General features: G+C 43.5%; 1 protein-coding gene across 3 annotated transcripts in view; it reads left to right on the plus strand.

Moving 5' to 3' along the window:
- The first annotated feature begins 10,551 nt into the window (after positions 1–10,551).
- LOC111142171 (adaptor protein, phosphotyrosine interacting with PH domain and leucine zipper 2) overlaps positions 10,552–21,718 on the plus strand; it is a 51,262-nt gene continuing 40,095 nt past the window's right edge. For 2 of the 3 annotated variants that reach the window (XM_022495172.1, XM_022495174.1), the window contains exons 1-2: positions 10,552–10,626; positions 17,575–17,673. In XM_022495172.1, the coding sequence (XP_022350880.1) occupies positions 10,573–10,626; positions 17,575–17,673 (153 nt within the window). In that variant the 5' untranslated portion in view covers positions 10,552–10,572. The remainder of the gene's footprint in view (positions 10,627–17,574; positions 17,674–21,718) is intronic. The other variant, XM_022495173.1, reaches the window with a different exon arrangement.

Raw genomic sequence — 21,718 nt, forward strand, 5'->3', positions numbered from 1 at the left:
GAGATCGAAAACAGTCATTGGCAGACGGAGACTTTGTTGAGCCTCAGGGAAATAACCTCTGGAATAATTTGGTGACCCCAGCTGGTATAGGGGCTACAGGGCTGGCTTCCTGTTCATTCTACAGTAACCTCTGCAGGGGCTAAAAACAAAACAAAAAAAACAAAAACAAACAGCTCTGGCATGATCAAGCATCCATCTCTTGGTACACAAGAATGTCGCAGAGAAAGGGAATCCCGAGCTGAAGGTGGAAGCTGAGAAAGTCTTAAAATATGTATGACTGATTTGGTTACCTCTTGGGAGGTGGAGGGAAGGGGTGCAATGACATTTGCGGCGAGCCAACAAGAGTATAAGGTCTTAGAAGGAAGAGGACCTGCCTGTCATGCTCACCATGTGTCCCCAGCTCCTAACGTCAATCCTGATGCGCAGGAGACACTCACTGTTTGTTGAAGGAAAGACAGATGTGAACCAGAGCCCATTATATCATGGGCACTCAGTAGACATTTTTGAATGAAACATTTCATGAATGAAGGGCTACAGTACACCAGGCGTTGTTTCATTCTTTCATTCCATTTGTAAGTGTTCTGTTGAGTGAACTCCTGCCATTTGCCAGACACCCTGCTGAACACTGAGACCTCAAGAAAAGAGACAGTTCCTGCCCCAAACAGCTTCCAGTCTTAGCAATGGCGATACCACATAGCATGACCACAGCTGTGTCAGAGCGCAGGGAGCTCATGAGAAGAGCTCTGTCTTCCTGGGAGAGTCGAGGCAGTCTTCACAGAGGAGACAGCCTTTGAACAGAGACTTACGATGAGCAGAGGATCTAAGACATTTCAGGCAATCCGGATGGTGGGAGAGAAAATACTAAGCCAGTCATCCTTGCAGGAGAAAACTTTCTGTGGGGCAGAAAAAGCAGGTGACAGGTTAAAGAAAGGAGATGAGACTCAGTTCTCATCCTAAAAGGGCCGGCATTTCCTCTGAAACAGTTGGAACCTGCCCTATGGAAAATAGGTAGCAGAACTGCTTCGTTGGGTGTGTGACCTTGTACAGCCTGCCAGGGTCCCCGGTTCAGGTGGACCCCCATGCCTGGTTGACTGTTCTGCTGGAGGCCATCTTGAAATTCATAATAATGCTTTCGTTCGGCTTGCACTTTGTAAGTGAAGTCCAGTGGGACAAAGGGGCAGGCATGTGTTTGGAGGAGAGAGATGCGGGAGGCCCGTCAGTCCTGTCTTGCTCCTTCATTCACATGTAACGTTCAGAACACTCCAAGAGCCCAGAATTCCAGAGGACCTACTCTGCATGGGAGTTCAGCAACTCAAAGCAAAGACAAGTCAAACATGTTTCTGAAGCCACCGCCTTCCACTGAGTGTTGATAGAATGTGTCCATGTTAAGAAGTGAGATAAAAACAGATGGGTTAGGGTGGCTCAGCTGGTTAAGCGTCTGACTCTTGATTTTGGCTCAGAGTATGATTTCAGGGTCTTGGGTTCAAGCCCTGCCTGGGCCTCTGTGCTCAGCAGGGAATCTGCTTCAGGATTCTCCCTCTTCCTCTGCCCCTCCCCCACCAAATAAATAAATAAATCTTTTTTTTTTTTTTAAAGCAGTTGGGTTAATTTTGTGCACTGGGCCACAAAATATGAATTGTGTCCCTTCAGTGATTCCACAAATGAGTTAAAGCTGGCATTGTACAATATAAACTTGAATAGTAAATTCCTGCTAAGAATTTATAATACGAATATTTGTTTACGTAGAATAATGTTAATGGCAAATAAAAACACCACGAAAAATTGAGACAGACTACTAAAAAAAAAAAAAAAGAAAGAAAAGGAAAAGGAAAAATCTTCATATTTTAATACATTCAATGGCATTCCCCGCCTTGTTTTCTGAACATTTGGCACCTGGCACCAGAAATTATGGCACTGGCCTTAATGTGGGGTCATTAAAAAAAAAAAAAACTGAGCAGGGAAGAGACACAGCAAGTGTCTCTTTTATCACTTGTATCATTTTGGAAAAATAACTGTCCCCAGAGTGTGGAAATTAGGACAGAGGGAGATACAACACGGAGAAAGAAAACCCATTATCAATGCAGCACAGACAAAGGTGGTGAATTCTTTGCGAGAACAAGGGCAGGGGGCGGAAAGAAAAGGGTAAAAGCGTGAGGAGTTCATGGGCACAGCATGAGGGCTGGGTGATTCATTCCAACAGGAGGTAAGCAAGGGAGGAATACAGCCCGACTTCCAGATTTCCAGTCCCAGCCACGGAAGGATGCCATCCACTGAGATGTGGAGTAGGAGAAAGAATGAGTGTGACAGGTGAGGAAAATGGGATGAGTTGAAGGTGAAGCTGGGTCTGGGACATGGGCTAGACTTCTTGTGCCTGGATCTGTGCAGTATGTCCCCCTCCACCACCCTCCACCATCTCCTCCAGTCTCGGGGGCATGGCCCTGATATGGGGCGGTGCCCACCCTTGTACCTTGTAGCCTGTGCACCTGTGCGTGCCCAGCCACAGCTACTGGTCTGAGGAGGAGGCTGGTAGGGGTCTGTCCTCAACCAGGACAATCAGAGTCTTTAACTAGGATTTTTCAGACTAAATCTGGGAATGAGTCCGTTCATTTCTAGTGCTACATGGGAGTCTGCGAGAGACTTGGTTCTAGCACCCTGGAGACTCAGGTCTGAGACAATGAAGCCAACAGAGACAGGATGCATGGTGGAGAGAAAGCCCAAGGGGCTTTGAGGTGCCAGCTGAGGAGGTTCCGACTCAATTTTCCCCTTCCTGGTATCACAGTCTAAGAAATGCCTTCCCTCAAACTCCTCACCAATCACTCCAGCTTTTCATGTCTTCCTTAAGCTAGATGGACTTAGGTTTCTGCCATTTGCGACTGAGTCCTGACAAATACAGGACATGTGGCGAGGTGCCCAGGGAAACAGCTTGTGATAGATGTCATTCCCATATCACAGAGAGGCAAACTGAGGCTCAGAAAGGTTAGATAGAACCTCACAGCTGGTAAACCACAATGCCAGCACTTGGATGCTGGACCAAATTCAAAGTCAGGGATGTTTTATGATGTCATGCTTTCCTTCAAATCTATTCATTATTCTTAGCATTCTTTTTTTTTTTTTTTAAGATTTTATTTATTTATTTGAGGGAGAACATGGGGAGGGGAAGGGGGCATGGAGAAACAGACGCTCCACTGAGCAGGGAGCCAGACACCAGGCTCAATCCCAGGACTCCAGGATCCTGACCTGAGCCGAAGGCAGACACTTAACTGACTGAGCCACCCAGGAACCCCCCCTTAGCATTCTTTTCTATACATTTCCATAAATTGGAAGCAGAGCTGGAAATGACAGAGTCAGTGACATTCATGCTACTGAACTTCCAAGTTTCTTGATTAATGACCAAAATCCTCATAGGCCAATGGTTTTTCTGGAACCATTCCCAGGTTCTGACTATTCCCACTTTAAAAGTTACTGGTAGCAGAGGGCCTAGTTGCTAATTTTACAGGAATCCAAAGTCAGTGACCTTATGAGTGAAACATTTTTTTAAACTTCATCTTCTGTTATGAGTTCAAATGGCAAGTCAAGTCCTAATTCCCAGTGAGAATCACAAGAAGGTGACAACAAACTGAGCCTGAGGCTTTGAAAATTAAGAACATCTCTCTGTGGGGGCGCCTGGGTGACTCAGTGGGTTAACCCTCTGCCTTCAGCTCAGGTCATGGTGTCAGGGTCTTGGGAATCAAGCCCTGAATCGGTCTCCCTGCTTAGCAGGGAGCCTGCTTCCCTCCCTCTCTCTGCCTGCTTGTGATCTCTCTCTCTCAAATAAATAAATAAAATGTTAAAAAAAAAAAAAGGAAGAAGAAGAAGAACATCTCTCTGTGACCGTTTCTCAAGACTGTTTCTCTGTTTATTGTCCCATTCTCTTCTTTATAGAACCTTATTTTCCTACTATTCCATTAGCCCAAACCTAGTCTAAAGAGAATCTCATCTGATTAACTCCTTCTACAGAATTGCAGCAGAGACTGTTGTCCCCAAATTGTTATTTTTCCTCTTTTCTTTCAATAATAGAATCCCTGATTTTTAAAAAATTATTTATTATTTTTAATTAAGATGTAATTCACATATCATAGAACTCACCATTTTTAAGTGTACAATTCAATGTTTTTTTTTTTAGCACACTCACAAGTTTGTATGATTATCATTACTAAGTCCTGATCATTTCATTATTCCAAAATAAACCCCATACCTACTAGCAGTTGCTCCCCGTCCCCTCCTCCCTCCTGCTTCTCAGGCTACCATGCAACTACTTTCGATTTCTGGATTTTTGTCTTCTGAAAATTTCATGTAGTTGGAGTCATACAACATGTGGCCTTTTGCGTCTGGCCTCTTTTATTTAGTATAGTGTTTTCAAGATTCAACCACATTGTAGCATGTATAAGAACTTTATTCTTTTTACTGCCAAATTATAATGATAGCATTCCATTGGAGGGTGGCTCAGTCAGTTAGGTGTCTGACTTCAACTCAGGTCATGATCCCAGGGTCCAGTGGGGAACCTGCTTGTCCCTCGCCTTCTGCTCTCCTGCTCCTGCTCTCTCTCGTGCTCTTTATCTCAAATAAATAAAATATTAAAACAAATAATGTTCCATTGTATGAGGATATACCATAAACAGTATTTGTTTATCTATCTATAGTTTACAGAATTCGGGTTGTTTCCCATTTTTGGCTGTTATGAAGAGTGCTACTGTGAACATCCCTGTACAAGTTTTGGTGTGGACAGATGTTTTCCAGCTCTTGGGTGGACACTAGGAGGGCCTTGCTGGGTCTTATGATAACTTTGCTTCCCATCTTGAGGAGCTGCCTATTTTCTGCAGATACATTCCCATCAGCAGACTATGAGGAGAACCCTTGGTTTTTAGTTGTGCAAACGGAGCCTGGGAAAAGCTGGACTTTCCAGCTTCCCTTTGTAGCTATGTGTGGCCATATTATGACTAAGTCCTGGCTTATGGGACGGAATGTAAGCAGAGGTGGTATGTGCAGTTTCTGGTGGAAACACGTCCTCTCTTGCCTTCTCCAAGTTGCTACTTGGAAAGCTGACTTAGTGACGGGAGGACCAGAAGCTGTCCTGAGCCATGGAATGACTTTGTGAAGGGAAGCCAGGACAATGATAGGACAAATCTGTGACTGGCACTCTGGAAGGCCATGCTAGGCCTGGACTGACCACCTCTTGGCTACTTAAATACAGAAGAGAAATAAACTTCAGTTGTGCTTTACACACTATAATTTTTTTCTAATTAGTTATAGGCAAATCGAACTCTAGCTGAATTCCTTCACTCACTGAACAAATTCTCCCTGAAAGCCAATTGAAAGCCAAGTTCTGAGCTTGGAACTAAAGAAATAAAGATGTGTGGAACAAACCTGGTTGTTTAGGGTCTCACATTTGAGTCACATTAATAAATAAGATGTTAGCATGAGCACTAGTAAGGGTGGGTACCAAGTCTCGTAGGCAGCTGGAGGAAATCAGGGAGAATTGGCCTAAAGCAAGAAAGTCTCGGTTTAGCCTACAGGTCCCCACTCCTGTTTCCAAATTCCAGAAATCAGGAATTCTTGGGAAATCTCAGAGATTCCTGATATCTTAAGCTATTCTTAAAATACTTCCAAGATTATGTACTCTTTATTGATTATTATGGTTATCTAAAATTGTTTAACAAATAGGAAAAATGAAGTTTGGTGGCATTAATAAGAACCATCACTTCTAGTCAATATTCAAACACTGGGGGAGAACTACCAATCAATGTTATTGGCTGATACTTGAATAATTAACATTGGCCCCTTCTAACACTGCTAATAGCACTACACTGTGTCTTTTTTTTTTTTTAAGATTTATTTATTTGAGAGAAGGAGAGAGAGAGAGAGAACTTGAACAGGAGGAGGGGCAGAAGAGGAGGGAAAGAAACAGACTCCCTTCTCAACGGGGAGCCCAACACAGGGCTCGATCTCATGAACCTGAGATCATGACCTGAGCTGAGACCAAGAGTCAGATGCTTAACTGACTGAGCCACCCAGATGCCCCTACACTGTAACTTGTGTCCAAATTGTTAATTCTAGGATCCATTTTTTCCCCCAAAATTTGTTATTTCTTGGAACACTGCTCAAAGATTTATATAAAACATACTATACAAATAAACTTACTAATATTTAAACTTAATATTAAACTTTCTAATATGTATTTTACTCACAAGAATGACTTATCGTTAGCAGCAGACAGGGCCACAAACACAGACATGGCAAAGCTACAAGCAAAAGATGGACTATGCATGGTGGTCACTTTTCTGGTCCATGCTCCTCTCCTGATTCCCAGAAATGTCAACCTTAACCTCCTACCATGTGCTCCCTGCAGTCTGTGCCTCACCTATCAGAATGCTCATCTCCTGGGGTGCCGGGCTGGCTCAGTCGGTTGGGTGCCTAACTCTTGATTTCGGCTCAGGTCATGATCTCAGGGGTTATGGGATCCAGCCCTGAGTCAAGCTCTCTGCTCAACAGGGACTCTGCTTGGGATTCTCTCTCTCTCTCTCCTTGCCCCCTGTTCTTGCTCTCTCTCTCTCAAATAAATAATAAATCTTTAAAAAAGATAAAAGGAAGGTCACATCTTAAACTACCTGCCATCAGTAGACTGATGGTCTCTTGAAGGCAGGAAGTCTTTTTTAGAGGAAATCTCCAATATCTTGCTTGGAGTTTGGAACTAAGTACACGCTTAATTAATGTGCATTGAACTGAATTTTACTGAACACAGAACTTATATTGAAGCTGAAGTTTAGAAGGTGCATTTGTTAAGTGGTTTATGGATGGAAGGGCATTTGAGGCTGAGAGAAACACTCTTTGCAGAGACACAAGCATACTAAACTCTATTTTCAAGGACTGCAATGATCTTCCCTTGACATCTGTGCCAAGGGTCATGATAGGAGATGAAATCAGCATGGGAATCAGAGACCAGGTCATACAGGGGCCTGGGTACCTGTTAAGGACTACAGATGTGACCCTGTAGGCACAGGCTCCCCTGTAGCTGGGAGCCAACTGTTGAAGGAGGCCTCCAAGAGACTTATGCTGGAGACAGATGGCCTGAGTTTGAATCCCACTTCTGAAATTACGTACTGTGGGCAGGTTCCTTAAACTTCCTAGACCTCAGTTTCTTCATCTTTCAAATGGAGATTATAATAGCAAATACTCAAGGAGAATTTGGATGAGATGCCTCGGAAGATAATGCAGGTAAGTAATAGTACGTGGCACATACTAATAGCTCAATAAAGTGCCTTTTGGTATTATTATTATTATTGCTCGTACTATCACCAAAGGGTTTTAAATAGCAGAGTGACATGATATGATTTGTATCTTGAGCAAAAGTCAAAGGTCAACCCCCACCATGAGATAATACTCAGAACCGATGAGGGTCTTCCCTCTTCTTTCCCCTTAATTTTTTTTTTTTATTTGAGAGAGAGAGTGTGTGCACATGAGCAAGAGGGGCAGAGGGAGAGGGAGAGAGAGAATCTCAAGCAGACTCTGTTGAGTACGGAGCTTGACATGGGGCTGGATCTCATGACCTGAGATCACAACCTGAGCCGAAAGCAAGATCGGTCGCTCAACTGAATGAGCCACCCAGGTGCCCCTCTCCCCCCACCTTTTTTATTGTTTTCCACGGTAGTCCCTAAGACCTAAAGGACTCCAAACATCCTTGGGGTTCCTCAGATTCCTCTCCTAGCTTCCACAGACTGGTTGTTGGAAGGTAAAGCAAATGAAATCCTGAGGTCATGGGATTCTTGGTGGAGAAAACAGGAATAGTCATTCATTCAACAACCATTTGAAAAGGATTTGCTGTATGTCAGGACACTGTGTGGGCACCTGGGAGGGAAGGGGAGAGGGATCCTGGGGCCAACTAGCCTTAGGCTTCCCACCAAGAAGGCTTCCTTCTTTTTGGGGTATAGTGGGCAGAATCCTGGCCTTTAGAACCTCAGCTCTGTCATGCCATTTGTTTGAGCCTCAGTTGTAGTATCTGTAAAATGGGGGTATTGATACTTATGTCTCATCTTTTCATGCCCCAAGATGACTTTATCATACCCTTGCTTCTTATTCTACTGAGAAAATAAAAGCAAATAAAAGCAAAAAAGAGTTCCTTCACCCTCCCCATTTAATCTACCAACCTACTGTCGCACATATCAGTCTGAACACACTATCCCTGTTTCTATCCCCATCACATGTGATTTGGATCTCACTCCTTTTTTTCTACTCGAGGACCATGCTCCTGCAATTGTCATAACACTTTTCATATCTTCAGTTTCCCCCACTCTTCCGGGGCATTCTCCTCAGCATACAAATAACCAAAGCAATATAGTCTCTTTACTTCTCAGTCTCTCCCAGAGTTTTATGTTTTCTTTCAGCTAATTGGAGTTCGATTTCTGTCTTTCCAATGAAAAAAGCCCTGCTTAATACAGGAGACATAGATAGGTGTCAATGGAAACAACCAGTGTCTTTTTCCCCATTCATCTTCAATGGGTAAAAGGTTTCAGCTCTGTAGGGTTCATTCTTGCTCTCCCCAGAGGACGTGGAAACTCTAAATTGTCCATCTTTGTATGTCATGTCACCAACCTCACAGCTCTCCAGGGATTTCAGACACAGTGGGAAGATGTTTGAAATTCACCTTCACAGTAGTTTAATAGGGACAGACAATTTTACATCAAACATTTAAAATTCTTCTCATGTTTGCATAAAAATTCCTCTTACATAGTTTTTCACAGATTATCTGTTGAAGAGGAGGATATTTGGCTTCAGAATTTAAATGAGAGGCATAGTAAAGACAGTAAAATATGTGGGAGGCAGAGTGCTTAATACTGAGCAGTCTATATTTAATTAAATGATTACATGAACTAATGAAGGACATAAATTAACAATTTGCAAATGTGTTGTATTCCCAGAGTTGGTTTTGTAACTCAGTTGTTTTGGATTTGGGATGCATTCTCCCAAAGAAACAATGTTATAAATGATACTTCAGTGCCAAGAAATCCCACTAGGCTGTTTACCCATGTAGCAATAGAATGTAGAAAAGTAATGGCATTGTGTAAGAACACTTAATTTTGAATACAGGTGTTTGAGGAAAAGTAACTTTAATTAGGAGATAAGGTGGCACATGAAAAATGTTGTGTTGATTTCCAAGGAGATTTCTGAGCTCTTTCAAGGATCGTGGAGGGCACTGTGTCTTTTTTAACATCTATTTTCATTTTAAAATGTATGCACTTTTTCCCCTTGGTACAATCTTACACTATTCTTATCACCACCATGATCTTTATTGTTTGGCAGGCAATAAATAACTGTTTGTTTCCCACTGGCTAGAAGGATGGGGGGGGGAACTTCTCTTAATTGGAAAAGGGTTGTAAGAGTGTCATAAACAGCAAACAAGTATTTGTTACTACATCTCAGTATTGAGATAAAAGAAAGATGATGTGCTATGCTCTTGAGAGGCTTACTATTTACACAGGGAGTTAGATCTACACAGAGAAGGAAAAAGCACTACCTGGTAAGCCACCTTGGGTATTAATCAAGGATCTAGCTGTTCACAGTGGGTGGTGATCTCTGGGGCCAGAGAGGGGAAGGAAGAGCTTAAGTCTGACCTTTGGAGGAGGATTTCAGTGAGGAGAGTTGGGGGAGTTTATGAAGTGAAATTAACTGAACAGTACTCACGAAAGAGGTGATAGGAAACACAGGAAAAGGAAGAAACATTGTGTAGGCATGATTCTACCCAAGAAGAATATGGCAGGGAAAAAGGATGCCGAATGATTTCCCCATGGAGGTCATACAATGGTTCAGGAAAGGTTGGTGCTGGCTACAGCCAACTGGGAATAATGCTGGCCTTAGAGTTTCCAAGTGCCCAGGAAGCCTGCCATCCTATAGCTCTGATTTCCACAATGGCTACCTCTAAGTAACACAGATGATTGTTTCTTTAAGTCGGTGACCTCTGCGCTCAGAGCTGTCACTGGGGCACTGGGATTTATCTGGAACGAGTGGTATGTCAAGTGTAGTGTAGGCTCTTCCCTCCGTTAAAGCAGTGGCGCGGGACCCAGGGGCAAAATCTGTTCGCTCCCATCCCCTTCGATTCTAAAGTCTTCTGGGTAGGCGCCAAATAGATAAAACCTTATCGTTCCCCGTTTGGGGCCTCGACCAGCATTGAGTACCCAGCTGCCTAACCGCAGACCTCGAACCCCCCCAGCACCCCGCACGCACGGAGCCGCGGGACCGCTTAGACGGGCTGTGGGTATCCCGGTGCCTAGACGAGGCGAGACGCGGCGGAAGCGGGGCCGCCACACTTCCGGTGGCCGGGCTGCTCGAGCTCGCCACACTTCCTGTTGATCCGGTTCCGCAGAGGGCTGGGCTGGGAGGAGGGCCGGCGGGCGGGAGGCTGCGGGGGAGGCGGTCACTGGCCAGACGTGGGCGCGCTGGGGCTGCGGCGGGCATAGAGCATTCGCCTCGTCGCTTCAGCCCGTAGCACCCTCGGCGGCCGCGCCTCCCGCCCTCCGTCCTTCTGCCCGGCCCCGCGCCACTATGCCCGCGGTGGACAAGCTCCTGCTGGAGGAGGCGTTGCAGGACAGCCCCCAGGTACCTCCCGCCGCTTCGGTCCCCCCGCCGCTTCGGTCCCCCCGCCCGGGGGTCTGGAGGCCGGGGTGGCCCCTCGAGCTCCGGGGTGGAGGCGGGTGCCCGTAGGGGCCGGGGAAGGGGCACCCCTCAGGCGGGGCTGGAGAACCCGAGAAAGCCCCCCGCGGCCAGAGTCTTTGTGTCCTGACCCCTTTTCCAGAGTCAGCTGAAACTGACGCTGCCCGGCCTAAAGTCGGGCTCCACAGCTTCGCTGAGTTCCTCGGACAAATAGCCTTTCTGTGCTGCAGTTTTGTCATCTGGGAACACAGGGATAATAATTGTCCCCGCCTCACAGAGTTGTCAGAATTAAATAAGGGAACGCCTGTAAAGTTGTTAGCGGCAACGTCTGGTACAGAAGAAGTAGTCTATCTTAGTTATTACTACTGCTGCTGCTGCTGCTGATGCGATGGGTCCTGGCGGGTTTAGGGCCAAGATGGGAGGCGGAGAGCCCAGCTCTCTTTCCCAGCGGTACCCTTCGGCACGGTTTTCCCATTTTGTCAAGCGAAAATTACAACACCTGCCCCATTTGTCGCACGGAGGGACTTCATTAGCACGCTCGAGATGAAAGTTAAGTCCTTGGAGCTCTGCAGATGAAAGCTGCTGTGTAAATAGAACAGATGAGTGCAGAGTGACAGGAGCTCATAATTCAGTGTCCTTTTCTTCAAGGAACTTTTTTGCTCCGCATTAGCGTTGCCCGGGCTTCGTATCTACTCTCCGGGTTCTGCATCTTCCTGAGTTTATTTGAATCAGTCTTTTTATCCCCCCCCGGGTGTCTCAACTCCTCAAAAATTCGAGTAAGATTAACCTGTTTTCCTTCTCTTTTTTTTTTCCTATCCTTTTTCTTCTTAGAACATTACATTCTGGGGGATGATCTCTTGATGGACTCTGCATCTTGCCAGTTCAGAATCAGCAGTCAAATGGCAGTGTGCTTAGTTGCCTTGTGTCCATTTCTTTGTGCTCTTCCTTAGGTAGACAAGTAAGAAACTTGAGCAAGCTGTGACTTTTTTTTTTTTTTTTAAATTGGCATCTGCTGCTCTGATGGACTTTTCAAAGACCCCTTTGAAAGCTCTAGACCTGTGGCATTTTAATGGTACTGAAGCCCATTGGAGAAGTCATTTTGTCTGTCCTCACACATAATGTGAGATATGAAGATAATAATCTAGAATTTCTAAGGATACCGTTTGGAACAGGGATTTCCGTTTGCTTTCTTGTCCGGAAGTGCAAAGCTATATTGCTTTCCTAACTGATCATGGTGATGGCTGAGCCGGGTCAGAGAGGTTGCACTAACTGATTGTCCTATGTTTCCCTCACTGAGAAGTCACATTCTGCATTTCTGACTGTCACATGAGTGAATATGCACCATTTCTGAGTGGTTTACAGGGTTTGCTCAGCTGGGAGGAAGCTGGGAGGGAGGACTGGCAAACAAGCTGGGAAAACTGGATCCTAATTCTTGCTCTGCCACTGACTTATCATGTGACTGGGGCAAGTCACTTACTTATCCGCACCCTGTGGCTGGCTCAATTTTCTCATCGGCAGAATGAGGCATGTGGAGCAGTTGATCTTTAAGGGGCTTTAGAAGCTTAAAATTATATTGCATGGTTTATAACTTTGAGCTTGTATGTGGAAGAGGAGGTCTGGTGGCACTGGCATTCCCATGTAATGTTCCTCTTAATGTAGGGAATGGTTACTGCTCTGGGGACTTAGGTGTCACCCGACCGGGATTCTTCATGAGGTTGGTGCAGTGGAAGCTAACTTTCAAGGTCTTTGATAATCATCAGAATATATTTATTTAGCAGTCTTATATGGGGTGTGTCCCTAAAGCGACCTTATTCTTGAAGAAACCCATAGATTTGGAACTGGAGGAAAGCAAATCTGATTCCTTTCATGTGTAGAGAATAAAAACAATAGCAATCACCTATATCACATGTACATTTTCTGCACCAGACATTATTCTAAATCCTTTACCTATAATAATTCACTTTATGTTTCCAACAGTCTTCTGAAGTAGGTCTCCTATGAAAATTACCAAGGAGCAGAGAAGTTAAATAACTTGCCCAATGGCAATGGCAGAGCCAGGATAGGAACCCAGCAGGCTAGCCTGTGTTGTTCAGGTACTACCTAGCACCTGGCATTTCTTTCTTTCTTTTTTTTTTTTAAATATTTATTTGACAGAGAGAGACCACAGGTAGGCAGAGAGGCAGGCGGAGAGAGAGGGGGAAGCAGACTCCCCGCTGACCAGAGAGCCCGATGCGGGGCTCAATCCCAGAACCCAGGGTCATGACCTGAGCTGAAGGCAGAGGCCTTAACCCACTGAGCCACCCAGGCGCCCCACACCTGGCATTTCTATCATCGGTGACCTACAGTGTTTCACTGAAAGGAAAAGATCCTAAGAAACCATCTATTGTTTGTTTCTTCTGGTTTCTTGAAGAGAACTTATGAGGGTTGCTGGAGCAACCTGCACATGATTCAGTAAGTGAACACAAACGCTTTTGTAACTGAACTCAGTGACCCAAGAAGAGCTGAATAGCGGTTGACCGCCCTTAGACACATCTATTCATTTTGTCCTTTTCTAGCACTGCACGGTGTGTGGAAGACTGGTGTGTGCGTACACATATCATTTCTGGTTACACATTTCTGGTATGTGAGAGGCAGAATGTTTTGAGGACGAAGCTACTGACTGGTCTCCGTTGCCGTTTGTGGGTCTCCGCTCCTTGCCAGGCGCCGCTAGATGCTGGGAATATTGTGACAAGGTAGGAGTGCCTGTCCTCCACGGGGCACAGTCTGTCCCGAGAGACAGATAAGGAAAGCAGTGCCAGGGCCGTGCGAATGGGCTGTGGTAGGAACACAAACGCAGCATTGAGCAGCTGCCGCGCTGACTTCTTCAGGGGCTCAGTGGCTTTTGTGTAAGTAGTCCGCTTTTGAGATAAGATGAAGACAAAAGTGGTATTGCTGACTGTTTTCTTGATCTTTGTGTGTGTGTGTTTCCTTTGCAGTTGGCATAACTGAAGCCCAGAGAAATGAAAGACTTAGTTCTGAGATCATGCAGTGAGTGGTCCAACTGGGAACAGCCCTCCTTGACCAAACCGGACTTTCTTTACCCAAACAAGGTGCCTCAGAACAACCTGGGGTTAGGTCTTGTGGAGGATAATATGTGTATTTTATAATCAGAGTTACTAAAATTGTGCCATTATATGGTCAGATGCTATTCTGGAGAATAAAAAATGTCTAGGACTATTTTATTAGGGAGCACCCCGTTTCTTTAAGATGGAGGGACGGTGTGGAGCTGAGGCTGTAGCCCTAGTGTGTTTGTTTCTTCTGGCTAGGCATACTCTTAAAAGTATAGGGTAGTGGGGGCGCCTGGGTGGCTCAGTGGGTTAAGCCGCTGCCTTCGGCTCAGGTCATGATCTCAGGGTCCTGGGATCGAGTCCCGCATCGGGCTCTCTGCTCAGCAGGGAGCCTGCTTCCCTCTCTCTCTCTCTCTCTCTGCCTGCCTCTCCATCTACTTGTGATCTCTCTCTCTGTCAAATAAATAAATAAATAAATAAATCTAAAAAAAAAAAAAGTATAGGGTAGTAGGAAAAGGATGGAGCTGAAATCCTGATTCTGCCATTGTTGCCTTAGGCAAGTTACTTGACCTCTCTGAGCTTGAGTTTCAACATGTGTACAATTAGAATAAAAATAGTTACTTAATGGGATTCTTATGAAGAATGGAATAATGTGTGTAAAGTGTCTTCATGCCTGCATGTCATAACAACTCCATAAATGATTGCTGTTACCTACAAGTGATAGGCAGCAGGGTCTTTCGGACTTTTAAGTAGAATCTTTGATGTCTGGTGTACCTTCAGCTGGTCTTGGTCTCATTCCTTACATTCCAGATATAGAACATTCCTGTTGTTTCAGATATAAATTCAAGCAGATATGGAGCTGATAACGTAGGTATCAAAAACAGTGCCTAAGATAGCCGGGTAGGTTTATTTCAGTGGTGATCCTGGCCTACTTAGAAAGACTGGATTTTTCTTGCCAGTGCTCACGGCGGTGGGTGGTCACGGTAAATATGTCCAGAGTGTGAGCAAATGAAATACTGGTGATAAAGATTTGGCAGTTAATAGGCAAGAGCGTGACAGGATGACCGAAGGGAAGCCGGCTCCAGGCAGGACTTGGGCTGGGGGCCACAGCGCATGCCCACTGATAAAGCTCGGCCAGCTGGGTGACAGGTGCAGCCTCTTGCAGGGGAGGAAGCGTGGCTGTTGGTGCCCATCAGACCGGGATTGACATCCCAGCCCTACTGCTTCCCAGCCGTGGGAGCTTGAGCAGCTTTCTTGACCTTGATGAGCCTCAGTTTTATTATCTGTAACATAGGATTAAATATCCATGTATCTACCTCATAAAGTTGTTGGAAGGATTAAATGAAGTAAATATTTAGTGCTCAGCACAGTGTCTCATAGGAGGTACAGAGTAAAAGGGAGGGTTCATTTTCTTTTCTCTTTTTGGAAGACCTTTACGTAAGCCTTCTCTTTTCCTCTTCTCATTTTCCATCCTACTTTATTCCTGAGAGTTCTAAAAGCAATTAATAGGACTCGACTAAATGGAGATCAGTAGTAGTTAGAAAAATGAAATCTCAATCCAGTTGTATCATTCTTTCCTTCTCATTTTCCTAGACATGTTAGTTATAGCAAAGGAAGATACCAGAATCATAAAAACGTGAGCTCCTCCAGCACTGACACCATGAATACAAAGAGACAAAAGGTCCTTGCCTATTAGTTAACATTTATAGATAACTGTACAGATAAGTATTGCTGTGGTGTTAAAGTGAAATCATACAGAGATTCATGCTCCTTTCCTTTCTGAGTCTCCGAGACGCCCCGTCCATATCTGCTCTCTCTGTATCTTCAGGAAGCTCTGCTCTCAGAAAAAATGAGATCATACATGTAAAGCCCTTAGTGTCCAGCATATAATAAGGAATCAGAATTCATTATTTTCATAATTAGTTTCATCTGCTATCACTGTACATCACACACTGGGAGGGACTTTGTGTGTGTTTGTTATCTTAGTAACCCTGCACATCAGTGTTAGAGCCTGAATTTGGACCCATCAGTCCAATTTGGACTGATATGGTCCCATGGGGATCCCAGATGCTTTGAGAGGCACAGCGGGCTCTAAGCTCCTGGAGAACAGAGTTGGGTCTAATCACCTCTGAATCCCAGTTCCCAGCACGTTGTTTCGACAGATACTGGATGAAGGCAGAGATGTGTGCATCTGTGAATGGTTACAATCTTTTTTCTCCCCCCAAATAAAAAGTCTGTTTTAAAAAGATAGAACGAAGAGTTCGGAACTGATGTTTTCCACCTACTGGTTGACATCCATGCATCCATTATGAGAGCCAGTGGGTCACAGTCATGATTTTTGTTTACAAGTGGAAGGGAACAGAATAGAACAGGAAAAAATTGGAATGTATACGCATACTAAAGACAAATATTGTTTGGTAACGTGTTTCGTACCATTGTTTTTAATTTTAGAAGGTTTGAAGAACTCCGCTCTGGCACACGAATGACATACTGGATGAGCTCTGATATTTTGCTGTGGTTGAGAGCTCTTGAAAACCTGTCTTATGTTTTCCATATTCATTGCTTCTGGTCCCTCTGTTGATAAGGATTGATAGTGAAGAGAGTACCCTGGTCTCACAGAAGGTATTTTTAGCCTTGAAGACCTCAGCGAAGCCAGGACAAGTGTGTTCTGCTGCAAAGTACACTGGAGTTTGGGGGACAAAATCCAGGGGAGACAGAATGATCCAAACCCCCAGGTGATTGAGGGCACTATGAAGTCCATCCCTGCTCTCTGACCTGAGGTTAGAAAAAAAAAGAAGGAATTGAAATGCATATGCAGGGAGATAATGAGCCTTAATAGATTGTTCTCTGTAAAGTGCTTTGATATTATCTTATTAAAAGCATTTCTATAATTTACTATCCATTCTATGCCTAATGGGTTATTTTTAGAGACTCCATTATCACTGACATAATATTTTAATTTCCCACTGTGCTGAACACGTTAAGTAAAGTCCCTTGAGTAGATATGGTCACTTATGTGACACCTTCATACTTACTTAGACACCATCTCCCATGTAAATATTTCTTCAGTGTTCCACGTGTCCAGCTCTGTGCACAAGAGCGACAGGAAACACCTTCCCTCTAATGACCTTGCTCAGCTACTCTGGGGAACTGAGTAGATAGCCTTCCTGAAGGGACGGAGCTAGCATTCTTGTTAAGTTGCGATTTCAGTTTTGTGCCCAGACCCACTACTGGTGGACCCAGGGTATACAAAATTTCCTGGCCACGAGCTTAAAATTAGTTGAATAAAAGATGACGAAAGTTGTGGAAATTGACTGTAGTATCTTAAGAGGAAAGAGTGACGCATTCCTGCAAGATGTCCAAGTTTGCAGAAAACCAGACCAGCAGTTAGCTGTTGGGGTGATACACTGCTGGGCGTCCACACCCCAGGTAAACACACAGATCTGGCACCGTGTTCAGTTTATGGGCCAGAAGGAGAGGCTGCCTTTTTAACTTTTTTTTTTTTCCAATTGGATGGACTCTCCTGGTGCTTAGGTAGGGGCTAAATCGAAACAGATAATAGCCCTCAAGTCTTACTCTTTAGAAATTGGCTTTCCTTCTCTGGCCCCAACATTCGAATTGTATTCAGTTTGCCCCTAAGTTGTAGTCTGAAGGATGAGGAAAGTAGTTTTAAATTAAAGCTTCAGAAATCAACCCTCCCTAGTATTATCAGTAAAAGAATAAAGCCAGAGAATAAGCATCTCCCTTCCCCATTTTAGAGAGGGGTGTGTGCGCGCGTGTGTGTGTTTCTACCTCCTCTGTAACTTTTCCACTTAGGAATAAATGGACTTCTCTTCTTTCCTTGTAGACTCGCTCTTTATTGAGTGTGTTTGAAGAAGATGCTGGCACCCTCACAGATTACACCAACCAGCTTCTCCAGGCGATGCAGCGCGTCTATGGAGCCCAGGTAGCCGGCCCTGCCCTCTCCCGGGGAGGAGGGGAGTAGGTGCCCCCTGCCCTCACCTTGAACTTGTCTCAAGGGACAGAGGATTTTGGGTCAGAACAATGCCACTGAAAATTTGTAAGTAAAACCAGAATCGATTCCCTCACTTCCGTTCACCTTAAAAAACTGAGGACAGTCTGTTTTCTCTGCTAAAGAAAATGGGTCATTTTCCTGTAGCTAGTAAAACCAGTAGAGAAGGACCATGTCACTGGTTTTAATTCTTAAAAAATTCGGCCCCAGAAGGGAACATTTGTGAATGAGCAGGGGTCAGTATCCTGAGACATGCTCTTTGTCTTTCTTGTAAATGGGAATCTTAGATGTCAGTGTGGGAGGGTAGAGAGGGTTTTCCACATGCTTCCTCTGAGAGGGCTTGAGTCACACTTCTGAAACTATTGGGTGGCTTCTTTGTTTTGAGGAACAAATATCTCTGACTTGCAAAACAATGGAAAATAAATTGCTGAGTAGCAAAAGTGAATTTTTTTTGATCGAGAAGTGCCTGTGTATGTTGTTAACATTCTAAGGGAAGACTTATAAGTTACTTAAAATTCATTATGTTGCACATTAAAATTTATGGCGGCTGGTGCTTTTGATTATTGATTCCTTGCTGACTTAAATCTGTGTGTGTCAATGTTTCTTTCTCTCATTGATGATCTCTAAGGAAATACCACATTCAGTATATAATATATACTAATAATTATGTGTGTCATTTCTCATATAACTCTTAATATTCATATGTGATCATTTATTGTTATCATTGTTTTATTAGTCATTTATTCATATCATCTATGGGACGAAGACTCAGTCCTTTCCATTAGAGTGCTTATGTTTGGGTGGGGAGACAGAGAAAACATTTATCTAGGAATGTTAGTACCACTAAGAGAAGAGGTTGCCTAACCCAGAGAAATTGTGCTCAGCACCCAAAGGGAGGAGGATTGTGACAGTCGAGATTAACTGAATATTGCATAGCTTCTGGACATGATTTCAGGACTTTTACATGGATTTTTTCATTTAAATTTCCCAGAATGTGAGGTGGGCATTGTTGACACCATCCACATTTTATGGGTTAGGAGACTTAAGGATTCCAATGACAAGTGACTTGTCCAAGTCCACCCCATTACTATATGGCAGAGCAAGTCAGCTGGAACCGGAAGCCCAAACTCTCAGCTACTAAACCTGGAGCAGCTTGAACTAGGAAAGTGGCAGTAGAAATGGAAAGAAGGGGATGAATTTCAGAGGTGTTCAGGAGGCAGATTGTGACTGATTGGACCTGAAGGGGTCAGATGTGTGAAGGATGAGTCCAGAATGATGTCCAGGTCTTTGAGTTGAACGACAGGGTGGAGAGTCAGGAGCACATAGGAAGAGATGGAGGGTGTGTGTGTGTGTGTGTGTGTGTGTGTGTGTGTGTGTGTGTGTGATGGCAGGGATGCCAATCATAATTCTTTCTTGAAAGGCTGATTTCGAGGTGTCCATGGGACATCAAAGTGGAGAAAGAGCTTTTTAAAGGTTCAGATCTGAAGTTCAGGCTGGAGATACAGATTTGAAATCTCTAATGTATTATACAAGTGGAACTTAATTGGGACTGGTGTTAAAACCCAAACAAATGTGCTCATGTGTGATAGTTTTGGTAAGACATTCAGAAACTAGGGCCATATTATGTTGATTTTTTTAAACCCTATTTATATTGTATTTTTTATATTCCCTACATATTCAAAATTTAAGAAAATAAAAATTTTTTTCACTGGACTTGGACCTGAACTTACTTGCTGTTCAGTGATTTGAATATTGTCATTAAATGATTTGTCTCCCGTTTAAGGTTTAGGAGACCCAAGACTTAAGGGACAGTGTCTCTGTTACTCTCAAAAGTTTCTGTTCTGCCTCTCCATGTCTGTCAGAATCATTTACTTGGAGATGCCCAGATGCGTTCTTACACGTTTTTTTCTTTTGAGCCAGAAAACTACATTTTGCCAAAATTAAGTGGGTCGTGCATTCCAAGAGTCTGTAAACTGGCTTTTTAAATTCACACCACATGATCATCACATGGGTTCTCTACTGGCCAGAAGCCCTTCCTCCTGCTTCGGCATTTCCTACAGCAGGGGCTGGCGGGAAGGGCTGCTTAGGCTGCCAGATTCAGCAACAGCTTCGAGCAGCGGCCAGCGGCATCCAGATCGGCTGGGTCAGGGTCAGTTGGTCTTCAGGTTTATGTGAAGGCTTAGGTGTCTTCTTTTGTTTCTTTGTAATTAAAAACAAAACAAAACAAAACTTCTTTGACTCCTCTTTGATGAATTTGTTTATATACATGTATTTATGGGTGTGTGTATACTTATGTATAGTAATACTTCACCAGTGTTTTCACTCAACTTTTTCCCTCTCAGTTATTTCTTGGTTTATTTAACATTATTCCTTGAATATTTTACACCTAGACCTGTTGAATTAAATTAGTAGGGTTTTATAATCTCATTTTTAAAAACACAGGCACTTGGCAAGATGTTTTTGCATTGTTGTATTTTAAAAATCAGGTATATACTGCTGGTAAGTGATAAATGATTCACTTTGAATCAGACTGCATGGTAAATTTCTGTATTCTGATAGGGCGAAAACCATTGAACCTCAGTTTTAGAAAGAGGAAGAGTGAGGACAACTAGAGGAAAGTTCTGTGAGCAGTTTTGCTGATTGTAGCTGATTTGGGGGAAATTTTAAATTTTATTTCACGTATATGCTAGAATGAAGCTACAGTCCCTGAGCTGTTTTTCACATTTTATCGCGGTCCCAGAAGTCATGTCTGGTCTTTTGACTGTCACATGTGCCTTTGCAGGCCATGGGAACTGAGTGCCTTGTTAGGGGTCACTTGAACGAAGGAGGCAGTACACGTTTCTCATGCACTAACGGCAGAGATGGGTTACATAAAAAGGTCTGCTGTTTTGAGGATGATTGGCTAGATAAGGTTAAAATCTCCTTAGTGTCTGAATAGACGCATCTGTGTCTATATTCAGTTAAATCTCAGATTTTGCATTTCATAGATTTTACAGAATCCCATAAATAATCAAAACATCTGCCATAATTTTGTTTCTTTCTTGGAGAGGTTAAAAAATTTTAAATATTTAAAGAATGGTTTTATTAGGATCTTACAATGAAGTTTACTTAGTAATCTCCTTGTGAGTATTGTGGTGAGAAAACAGGGACCAGTGAAATGTCCCCAGCAATTTTAGCAAAACCCAGCAATTCTTGGAATCTGTCTCCTCCAACAGATAATGAACTTCTATAGTCAGTGCTTTCAGTCTGGATAGAATTTTTTTCTTTTTTTTTTCTTTAAGTAGATTTTGGATGGATTCTTTTGAGGTGAGAACCATTGTTAAGCCTCTTTCATTTTCCTTCAGCAAAACAGACTTACTCACCCATAGTTCTGTCTCTACAACTGTTCTTCAACCTTCTGGAATACAGAACTACACATCCTAAAAACTAAAAGCCCAAACTGGAGGTGGGAATAGTATCTTTTCAAATTGTAGGAGGTGATAGGAGTAAAATATTTTGAAGAGAAGATACACAGAAATTTGGTATTATAAAGAAAAAACTTTTCTTCTTAAGAAATGTTGATGTACAGTTGACACTTGAACAACATGACTTTGAACGGCACAGGTCCGTTTATACGTGGATTTTTTTTATAAATATGGTACTGTAAATGTATTTTCTCTTAAGATTTTCTTTCTTTTTTCTTTCTTCTTTTTTTGTAAAGATTTAGAGAGAGTGTGCATGCGCACAAGTTTGGGGAGGGACAGAAAGACAAGATTCCAAGCAGACTCCCCGCTGAGCCCAGAGCCCAAAGGGGCTTGATCGCACGACCCTGAGATCGTGACCTGAACCAAAACCAAGAGTGGGATGCTGAGCCAGCTGAGCTACCCAGGGGCCCCTCTCTTAAGATTTTCCTAATAACATTTTCTGTTCTCTGGCTTACTTTATTGTAAGAATAAAGTATATGATACATATAATATACAGAATTTGTGTTGACTGTGGA

This window comes from Enhydra lutris, unplaced genomic scaffold (assembly GCF_002288905.1).
Source record: "Enhydra lutris kenyoni isolate GAN:26980312 unplaced genomic scaffold, ASM228890v2 scaffoldscaffold7, whole genome shotgun sequence".
In the NCBI taxonomy this organism is placed as follows: Eukaryota; Metazoa; Chordata; class Mammalia; order Carnivora; family Mustelidae; genus Enhydra; species Enhydra lutris.